Source organism: Cucurbita pepo, chromosome 12 (assembly GCF_057944985.1).
Source record: "Cucurbita pepo subsp. pepo isolate OVF chromosome 12, ASM5794498v1, whole genome shotgun sequence".
Classification (NCBI taxonomy): Eukaryota; Viridiplantae; Streptophyta; class Magnoliopsida; order Cucurbitales; family Cucurbitaceae; genus Cucurbita; species Cucurbita pepo.
In genome coordinates, this window is record NC_141809.1 from 12839881 (window position 1) to 12850787 (window position 10907).

A 10907-nucleotide genomic window follows, 5' to 3' on the forward strand; every position below is an offset into this window, starting at 1 on the left:
TTCGATTCAATGGTACAATACTGTCAGTCATGTTACAATTCAATGGTACAATACTGTCAGTCATGTTAAGATTCAATATCAAAGTACTAGACAAACTCTTGTGGTACAATACTGTCAGTCATGTTAAGATTTAATATCATATTACTAGACAAACTCTTTTTTAAACGTTACGATCTAATGGTATGTGGCAACCCTTTAAAAACTTCAACAGATTTATAGAATTTGACTCACATAGCAGCTCAATCTAATAATAACTGCTTTTTAATAAGTCAAACTTATAATAACTATTTTTAACCAGTGAATGAATAATAACTATTTTTACTCACTAAATCAAGTTTAAAATAACTATTTTGACCACGTCAATAAATAACAACTGAAAATTTTAATAATAACTATTTTGAGTAAGTCAAGGTTATTGAGTCGGACCCATGAGAGAAGGGTGGAGTTTTGAACACGTTGGTGTGACAAATGGGAAAGGAAGAAAAGAAATGAAGGCAATTAATTGGGGTGTGGTCCCCTCCTCCTTTGTTTATATTCTTATCTTCCAAAACAAAAATCCAAGTTGTAACCAGTTTACTTTGACCGCCCCACCGGCTTCCTCCCCCCTTCCCCCTTCCCCGGCCGCCGCCGTCTCTCCTTTCCTCCTCTGCCCATTCTCCTCCTTCATACTTTTCCACACTTTATTCTCTATAAATTTCCATCCCTTTCTCCGTTTAACAATCAACAACAACAACACACACTGCTTCTTATATTATTAACTCACTTCAGCCATGCCCGCCGCCGCCGCCGCCGCCGCCCCTCTTCCTTTCCTTTTCTGTTTACTTGCGGTGCTTTTTCTTCAACATGCCACCGCTCAGACCACTCATGATGTTGGCGGCTCCACCGGTTGGACTGTTCCGCCCAGCGGCGCTGCTTTCTACTCCGACTGGGCTGCCAAAAACACCTTCTCCGTCGGTGATTCACTCCGTAAGACCTCGATCAATTTTGCTTTTAGTTTCTTCAAAAGCCTTCCATGTATTTCTTACTTATAAATTCATGATTAACCCCTTAATTATCAATCCTCGAGAAAATTCATGACCATTCTCTTAATTACGAGATGTATTCTTGACTTATAAATCCATGATCAACTCAACCCCTTGATTAGTCGGCCTCGAGATGTATTCTTTACCTATAAATTCATGATCGACCCTTTAATTAGCCGACCTCGAGATGCCTCACTTATAAATCCATGATCGACCCTTGAATTAGCAGGCCTCGAGATGCCTCACTTATAAATCCATGATCGACCCTTGAATTAGCCGGCCTCGAGATGCCTTACTTATAAATCCATGATCGACCCTTGAATTAGCCGGATCAACCCCTTAATTAGTCGGCCTGGAGATGCCTCACTTATAAATCCATGATCGACCCTTGAATTAGCCGGCCTGGAGACCTCGAAACGTATTCCTTATCTCCTTATCTATAAATTCATGATCAACCCCTTAATCAGTCGGTCTCGAGATGTATAACTCATCTATAAATCCATGATCAACTCTTTAATTAGCTGACTTCGAGATGTATCCTGATCTATAAATCCATGATCAACAACCCGTAAATTAAACTACCGTTATATTAGTATTGAATTTGAATATAATTGGTTTTGTTTTGTTTTTGCAGGATTTGCCTTCACAACAGGATCGCACAGCGTACTAAAAGTATCATCAAAAGAATCGTTTGAGGGTTGTAAGTTTGAGAACGGCGACAGAGATATCATGACGACAGGTCCGGTGACGGTGGCGCTCAACAGCACGGGCATGCACTACTTTATTTGCACTATTGGCACACATTGTTCGCTTGGCCAAAAGGTAGCCATCAATGTCGGCGCCACCGCTGCCGGTGGTCCGATGTCACCCCCCGTGCCTGCCTCACAATCACCGCCGCCGTCGCCTTCCTCCGCCAATGCAGTGACGGCAACCCTTTATCTCACTTTCTCCGCCGTTGTGATGGCTCTCTTTTAGATTGCATTTTTCATAATAATGAACGTCAGATTGTTTAGAGTCCACAGATAGTGAGGGATTCCATTTCTTTTGTCTTCCAATAAATTTGCTCATTTTTGTCCCTTTTTTTTTTCTTTTTTTTTTATTATAAATAAATTAATAATTAATCTATTCAATTTTAAGAATTTAATATGCCAGATATGATAATTTAAAATTTTAATAAATAAATTAATTAATACTATCAATTTCACACCACATATAAATATTTTATAATTTATCATATAAAAACTTTTTTCAACCATTCTTCTGTATTAAAAACTATAATAATTTTTAAAGTTAGAGAATTCTGGTTGGCTTAAGCAATTTCTCAAATCTTTTCAAAACTCTCGAAATTTTTCTTGTCTTTGCAAGAACGAATAGGCTTAACTTACTTGATGGCTGGGAAGTAAGAACGAATAGCGACGCAAGAACGAATAGGCTTAACTTACTTCACGAATAGGCTTAACTTACTTCACGAATAGGCTTAACTTACTTCACGAATAGGCTTAACTTACTTCACGAATAGGCTTAACTTACTTCACGCTGGAAAGTACTTGTTGCAATTACTTCACGAATAGGCTTAACTTACTTCAGGCTTAACTCTGGGGAGTAAGAACGAATAGGCACTCACTTGTTGCTGGGAAGTAAGTGTACGCAAGAACGAATAGACACTCACTTGTTGCTGGGAAGTAGCAAGTGTATGCAAGAACGAATAGGCACTTGCAAGAACGAATATACACAAGAATGAATAGACTTAACTCACTGGAAAAGTGAGTGCTGCACAACAAATCAAAGTACCATGGTAACAAGTGGTCTAAATGAAATTAAAATTTTTTAATTAAATTTGACACAATTTGTGAGCCATATTAAAGGTTTAAGCATATATTAGACGTATATTTATTTGTTTATTTATATTATTAGGAAATTTATTTTTGGAAACTCATTATAAATTGAAGATTAATATAAAGTTTGATTTACTTACTTTGCAATATGAATCCACTGATTTTTTTTCACATGATTTTTTATTCTTTCTTTTGTCATATATGTTCTTAAAAAAATCAAAGTCAATTTTGTAAACTCAAAAAATTGACCCATTTAATAACTATTTGACTTTTAATTAATTATTTTCTCACAGTTGATAGTCAAAATTTAAAACTATATATATATATATATATATATATATATTAAATTTAAAAAAATGGCTTGAATTATTCATTGGAAATTAAAAAATAATATATGAGTGATGATATTGTAGTTGATAATAATAACCATAGATATTTGTGTGGTGTTGAAAAAAGGAGTGGGCCCATATAATAAGTGGGTATCTTCTCATTATACATATGGGTGAAAACAAAACACCCATGCTTATAATTTATTGGTTTAATAGCTAAACTTAATGGAGTTAGGTTACCCAATTCCATCAATCATAATTATCATTTTTCTAAATATTAATTTACCAAGTTCTTCAAATGCATTAAATAATAATAATAATATAAACATTTTTACACCAATTTTATAATTTAACCTAAATTACTCATGTTGTTTTACTAATTATTATCCGTACGTTTCCATAGTATGATACCCATACATACATACATACATACATACATACATACATACATACATACATACATACATGGCCAAGAAGAAAGAGGGAAGGCGAATGCATATGATATGCATTGGTGGGCCCCTGGGGGCTTTTTCCATCAACGGGCAGAATTATTTCTAAAAGGAGAAAAATCCAAGAAGAAAATGAAAAAGGGTCTAATCCCCTGCGGTGGGATCCATTTCAGTACCGTCGTCGTCAAAACTGTCGCCGTTGATCTGATCAAGGATGAGCACCAACCCCATGGCGAAGGCCCCATCGAAGCCTGGCTTGAGGATGAGAGAGAAGACGTCCTTCCCAAGCACCACGTTAGTGGTAGCATCTACTTTGCGTTTAATCTCAGCCATTGGTTCCTTTGCCGCATTGAAGATCGTGCAGTTGCGGTTACCGAAACACCCCTCGATCTGGTACTCGTCGCCGGAACCCTTGAACACCTCCACCGTCATGCTCGACCGTCCGATTATCGACGACCGCCTCACGTTGAAGATTGGCTTCTGTCCTTCCGTTCTCTCACCTACGAAACCTTCCCACCGGTGATGTAAACTCGGCCTCTGTTTTTCATTTGTTTCTAGTTATTCATCGATTTTTCTGGTGCACTTACAGTTTAACTATGGAAATCGAAAATAAACGATGAAAACTGAATCACAAATGGCTTCGATTAAGCATGAGGATTAACCGAGCCAGATCTCTCCGCTCGATGCGCCTCAGTGAATCGCACTCCATTACTGTTCGCACTCGATTATTGTTGCAGTAAAGAAATCCAGAATCTCATTTCCGAGGCAACAAATTCAAAATCTAGCAACTAAAATCATGGAGTAACTCGCCGAGTGGAATCACAGAAATTAAAACCAGAAAACAACCAGAGTGAATCGCAGAGGAAAAGGAATCGGATCCAGAATCATCAATCTCAACAAGAACAGAGAAAACGATTCTAAAAACTACGGAATCGAGTAGAGATTCAAATAGGCAAAACAGAAACGAGAATGAAGGAGGAAATAAGCAAGAGGCATTAGTATTACCTTCCGGCGAACAGTGAGGAGGCACTTGCCTTGCGCGTCCATGAGAACGATTTCATCCTTCTCGCGCGCATCTGGACCGTAGGAATCGACTCTGAACACGAGCTCGCCCTTGCAATCATAGACAGTATAGCCATCGCCTGCAAAGAAGAGAGAGGTTTTCATCACAGTGAGATGTTTCTCCTCGTTATACACGAAGGTATCATCCACGATTACGCCTAATTCTTCCATCTTCTTCTGCAAGCCTAGAAGCTTCCTTTCTGCAACTGAACAACAGAGAATGTGAAAGAGCTTCAGTAATTTCAGGTCGTTAACTGGAAGGAGACGAAATTGAGAGCGACAAGATGAAGATGGGAAGAATTTATATTTTGGGCGGTGAGTTCTGGATCTCATGAAAATCAATACTAATAAATGGAATCTGATAATAATACAATTTTAAAAGACTTCTGCATATAAACAGTATTTTTCGTATAATTTGAATATTTTATTGATTAAAAAATCTAAGATATTGTTCTTCACCGCGCTATTGTCCACTTTGACGATAAGCTTTGAAGGCTTTGTTTTGGGCTTCCAAAGAGGCCTCACCCCAACAGAGAGAGTATTATTTGATTCTAAACTCATAATCATTTCCTAAATTAGCTCATGTAAGACTTTCATCATCCAACATCTCCCCTCGAACAAAGTACGTCTCTCTTTAATCGAGGCTCGACTCCTTTTCTTTTGGAGTCCTTTGTTCGACATTTGAGGATTTACCAACCTATTGACACGACTAAGTTTAGGGCATGACTCTGATACCATGTTAGACGAACACGACTCTCCGCAATGGTATGATATTGTCCACTTTGAGTATAAGCTCTCATGGCTTTGCTTTGGGCTTCCCAAAAGGCATCACCGGAATGGAGAGAGGAACACTCTTAACATCATAATTTTTTTTTTAGATTCAGATATTGTTCTTCACCATGTCTGAATATTTTTTTAAAATAAAATTTAAAAAATAACATAAATTTTTAATTTTTTTATTCTAAACCTAAATATTAATTTGAATATTATGTCTAATACAGCCTTCAACTTTTAACTTCATGTCGGGTAAATATATAAATAAAAAAAATCTGTCGGATCTTAAACTTTTAATATAATATAATTATTTACGTTAAATATATTTAAAATTTTAAAAAGTATGTTATGTTGTTTCTTGAGCTATTATTTATTATATTTTGGTAGAGGGTAATGAAAAAAATGAAATTATTATTGCTTTAATGCATTACCTTAAATAAAAAATAAATAAATAAAAATAAAATAACGTTGTTTTATTTATTTATTTATCTATGAAAACTACATTTGGAAGGCGTGTAAAAATATGTTATAATAAATTATTTTATTTATTTATCTTTGATTTCCTTATATATAAAAAAAATATTGGAAAATTTGTATAAAATTATTTACTATTAATAAATAAAACTCCATAATATTTGTAGGTTTATTATAGACAATAAATAAATTATTGCTTTTAATTTTCATATTATTAGAACGACGTCGTTTTTTCATTGCAATTTCTATTTTTAATAAAAAATTAGAATTAACTTAAAATTAAAATTAATAAATATTTGTAATTTAACCTATTAATGTAATTATATAATGATTGAAATCTAAAAAGGTTAGGTTCTAGAAGATTTGAAAGCAAAATTTACCATTATAGCTTATGGCCCACTAAAAGGGTGATTATAACTTCGAAGTGTAAATTAGGTAAACTAATTATATTTATATTACTTTTTTTTCTCGAACTTTTTGGTATATTTTTGTTTTATTTGAATGTTCGTGATTTAAGACATTAAATTAATCTCAATAATTATTGTTATCGGGTGATTCACGTTCAATAAAATTGTATTGATTTCGAGTACTTAAAAAGTCAAATTTAATATTTTTAAATTATATTATTTTAGCATAAAATAAGGAAAAAAAACAATCTCATGAAAGTTTTTTTCTTCGATATTTAGTTGACTTGGTAACCAAAAACTGTTGACTTGGAAAAAGAAAAATCATGTCAACTCTTAAAATTAATATTAAAAAATTTAGAGATAATTTATAAAACGTGGACAGAACTTTTGTTGTCCATATTATAAGTAATAATAATTTTTTGAATTTTTTTTATTTATATAATACTGTTTTTTTTTTTAATTTCATGTGTATTTTTTAAAGACAATATTAACTACAAGAATATTTTTTGTTTTTTATTAATGATTTTTTAAAAATAATAATAATAATTTTTTTTTTTTTTTTTTTTTTTTAAATTTAAAGATAGTATTGAGATTTATTAATATAACAACTAGAGAAATTGAATAAAGACATGATGTAACTGCCCACTTCTCTTTATGGATTTTTTTTCTTAAACGAGAGGTTTCTACACTGTATAAGAACGTTTCATTTCTCTTCTAATTGATGCACCTTTTCTTAGGATCTCAGCGTTCTCGCTAGTACATCACTTGATGTCTAACTCAGACACCATTTGTAACAGCCCAAACCCACTACTAATAGATATATCCATTTTAGTCTGTTATATATCGCGGTCAGCCTCACAGTCTTGAAATGTGTATACTCTTGAGAAGTTTCCACACTATGCTTTGTTTCCATGTCCAACCAACGTGGGATCTCACACATGAAAACATGCATTTAAAGATCAAATTACCAAGAAATACAGCACATCCATAATACAAATTAGTCATAGCTGTTCTTATCGGCCCAATTGTCAATCGAACAAACGACGAAGGCAACATTCAAATATTGTAGTGACTATTAGAGCAAAAAAACAAAAATGTTTGGAAAATCTAAAAATCTCTGATAGGTGGTAATGATATGAAATCTAGATATTTTATGAACAAACTAGAAGAATGTGCATTAAAATTCAAATTTGACAACCAAATCGTGTCAATTTTCACAAAAAAATCAAGGGGTTTTGAAAGTGAAATAAGATATTTACGAAAGAATCGAAATTAACCCCAAAATTTGTGTTTATAAATCATTTCTTCCGTTCCCTTTTTTTTTTAAAATAAAATAAAAACCAACTCTTCATCTTCTCTGCTTTTTATCCGCTTCAATTCTGGCCTCAAATATCCCATTGAGCTTCATCTCTCTCTGAATCGAAGCTCTGAAGCTGTCGATAATGGCGGCAACGAACACACCCATCTATGCATCTTCCTTGCAAACTTCTCTCGCCATAAGAACCCAACGCAGAGGAGAATCATGCCCACAATCTACTCGAAATCAGGGTAACTAAATTCCTAGTCTGCTACTTCTAATTCTTTTTGCTTCATTTGATTCCATGGATTCTTAGGTTAATGGGGAATTCGAATCCTACTTTCAACATTTACACTTCAAGATTGGGGAATCTGATTCATGTTCTTTGTACTCATCTCGGCTATGCTTAGACCTCGGATAAGCGATTAATTGAATGATTCTTGTTTTCCCACTTTCTGTAGTGTACTTTTTAGAATATAATAGCAGCGATTGTTCAACGGATGTGTTAAACCCTAAAGCACCATTGAACTCAAAAGCTTAATCTTATGGTTACTGTAAATTTGATCTGTTATCAATATTTGATGTTTCCCACACTTGCTGGATGTTCGGGAAATGACATTTGTAATGGCCTAAGTCCACCTCTAGTAGATATTGTCGTCTTTGGGCTTTCTCTTTCGGGCTTCCCCTTGAGGCTTTAAAACGCGTCTACTAGGGGAGGTTTCCACGTCCTTATGAAGGGTGTTTTGTTCTCCACCCCAACCGACGTGGGATTTCACACATTACAGGAGTTCGAACATAGAATCACTTGCTATTGTAGTGTTTTCAAGTTCAAGAAGGATTTTAATCGAAACTTGAATCAGAAGAGGAAGAAATCATTTTACATTCAGTTCCTTTACTACTTCTTGTGCAGGTTCTAGTTTGTTCGGTTCGTCGTTACTGCGAGGCATTTTGAAGAAGAAGGATGTCGGAATTAGGACGGTCGAGAAGGTGATTGCTGCTGTGGCTGTTGAAGCATCTCCAACAGAGGAAATGAAAGAGTATGAGTAAATCTATAATGTTTCACAGTTGAGTCTATGTGTGTAGCAGGCATTGAATGAGATAAATGATGAGAATGATCATATATTGTTCCGTTGTTCTTAGCATTTTTTTCATTGAAATCCATTGGTATAGTTATTGCAATCTTCTAAGGACTGATGATTTGAAGTTGTGGTGTTTTTGCAAACTGTTTGTCAGGATTAAACTTCCGTCTTGGGCTTTGTTTGAGCTCGGACGGGCGCCGGTGTACTGGAAAACTGTGAATGGTCTACCTCCGACTTCAGTAAGGATAATAGCTCATGTAATGATTTGATGTGTTTGTTGGTTCTTGTTGGTTATAATCTGAGAAGGCTGCATTGGTTCTATGATTTGATAGGGTGAGAAGCTCAAGCTTTTCTATAATCCAGCTGCGACCAAGCTGGTTCCAAATGATGATTTTGGGATTGCTTTTAATGGTAATTCCCTGATATCCATTATTCTGTTATGATGCTATGATAGCTCAAGTCCGTGCCTTCGTCGATTTTCTGTTGCGAAACCATCAGATTCTGTAACAGCTCGAGCCCACGGCTAGTAGATATTGTCCTCTTTGGGCTTTCCGTTCAAAGTTCTAAAATGCATACGTTAGGGAGAGGTTTCCACTCCCTTATAAGAAATGTTTCGTTCCCCTCTCCAACCGATGTGGGATCTCACAATTCATCCTGCTTGGGGGCCTCTGGCACACTGCCCGGTGTTTGACTCTGATACCATTTATAACGGCCCAAGCCTGCCGCTAGCAAATATTGTCTTCTTTGGGCTTTCCCTTCAAAGGCTTCCCCTCAAGGTTTTAAAACGAATCTGTTAAGAAGAGGTTTCCACACCTTTATAAGGAATGTTTCGTCCTCCTCTCCAACTGATGTGGGATCTCATAGATTCAATTATGTAAAATGTCAAAGGAAACAAAACATGCTCCCACACAAGGAAAAGAACTAGATACTTGGATTAATTTCGAATCGTTATGAGTTTTTGTTGGCTTTACCTCATAAAATCCGGGTTTTGATCATCACTACTAATGATTGAAGTCTGTAATGCTTTTGAGTTATATAGCAGGCTAGGAGGACTTGCATCAACTTCCCCATTTTCTTTGAAGCTGTAATATGAGCTGATTTTTTATTGATGAATTGAACACGATGGTGCAGGAGGCTTCAATCAGCCAATAATGTGTGGTGGGGAGCCAAGGGCAATGCTCAGGAAAGACCGAGGCAAAGCTGATGGACCGATATACACCATCCAAATATGCGTTCCGAAGCACGGTCGGTTGCGCTGCGAGAACTGTAACTCGCTTTATCCTCACTGTTTCATTTTTTCTTTGCCTCATTTACTTTCCTGGCCTTCCACAGCTATAAACTTGATCTTCTCATTCACGAACGGGGTCGATTGGGACGGTCCTTACAGACTGCAGTTTCAAGTTCCCAAGCCTTGGCAAAACAAACCAATCGACTTTTTCAATCAGGTATAGGAAACGTTTCAAATAACATGTTGATCTCTACATTTTCGTGCCATAATTAGCGTTACGCAATAAGAATCCAATTCTCATGTCGGCAGGGTCTAGCCGAAGAGTTGAGCAAAGAAGGTGCGTGTGACAGAGCGATATTTCCCGATACAAACATTGTTATAACAAGATGTGCAATGATTGGTAATCTTAATGTAGAAGGGGTAAGGAAAATCTTTAGTATAGAATAGTCATAATCATCATTCTTGAAGTTTAGGCTGCAACTAATGAGTTTGATACCCACAGGGCGACCGTTGTGAACTCGATCTTGTACTAGGCTGCACAGATCCTAGCTCGCATTTATTCAACCCATATGCCAATGTAGATGATGGATCTTGTCCAATCGACACAGATACTGAGGACTAGTTCGTTTCTCCTGCACCTCATTATGGTCAAATTCGAGTCATACTGAGGCATCGTAAGATTTTTCTGTAATATAAGAAATCTCATTAGAGAGCGGTTTCTATGTTATTTTAGCCGAGCGAATCGCTGGCCACCCCCGTCAAGCAGGAAGCAACTTCACATGGTAGATGAAAAAACCCTTCCAGCTGTGTATAGTTTGTAAAAGAAAAAACATGGATACATAAATTCAAATTGATTGTTATACTTTTAGCGTACAACTACACATGATTCCCTACAGTGGAAGCTTCATAAGAGATTACCATTTTTTTCTCTTGTGAGAGGGAAGGGAGGAA

General features: G+C 35.8%; 3 protein-coding genes across 3 annotated transcripts; 2 read left to right on the forward strand and 1 right to left on the reverse strand.

Annotated features, from left to right (window-relative positions):
* Window positions 1–580: 580 nt before the first annotated feature.
* LOC111806572 (cucumber peeling cupredoxin) lies at window positions 581–2098 on the forward strand. Its single transcript, XM_023691941.2, has 2 exons — window positions 581–966; window positions 1657–2098. Exons 1-2 carry the CDS (start codon window positions 771–773, stop codon window positions 1995–1997), a joined length of 537 nt encoding a protein of 178 aa, XP_023547709.2. The 5' UTR covers window positions 581–770; the 3' UTR covers window positions 1998–2098.
* Window positions 2099–3526: 1428 nt separating this feature from the next.
* On the reverse strand, window positions 3527–5032 carry LOC111806573 (protein LURP-one-related 5). Its single transcript, XM_023691942.2, has 2 exons — window positions 4641–5032; window positions 3527–4172 (listed from the first exon to the last, which is right to left on the reverse strand). The coding sequence occupies exons 1-2, from the start codon at window positions 5028–5030 to the stop codon at window positions 3780–3782; spliced, it is 783 nt and encodes a 260-aa protein (XP_023547710.2). The 5' UTR covers window positions 5031–5032; the 3' UTR covers window positions 3527–3779.
* A 2676-nt stretch (window positions 5033–7708) lies between these two features.
* Window positions 7709–10824, forward strand: PIFI (post-illumination chlorophyll fluorescence increase). Its single transcript, XM_023692499.2, has 8 exons — window positions 7709–7900; window positions 8560–8686; window positions 8883–8967; window positions 9061–9139; window positions 9860–9973; window positions 10061–10173; window positions 10266–10376; window positions 10459–10824. The coding sequence occupies exons 1-8, from the start codon at window positions 7795–7797 to the stop codon at window positions 10576–10578; spliced, it is 855 nt and encodes a 284-aa protein (XP_023548267.2). The 5' UTR covers window positions 7709–7794; the 3' UTR covers window positions 10579–10824.
* Window positions 10825–10907: the final 83 nt, after the last annotated feature.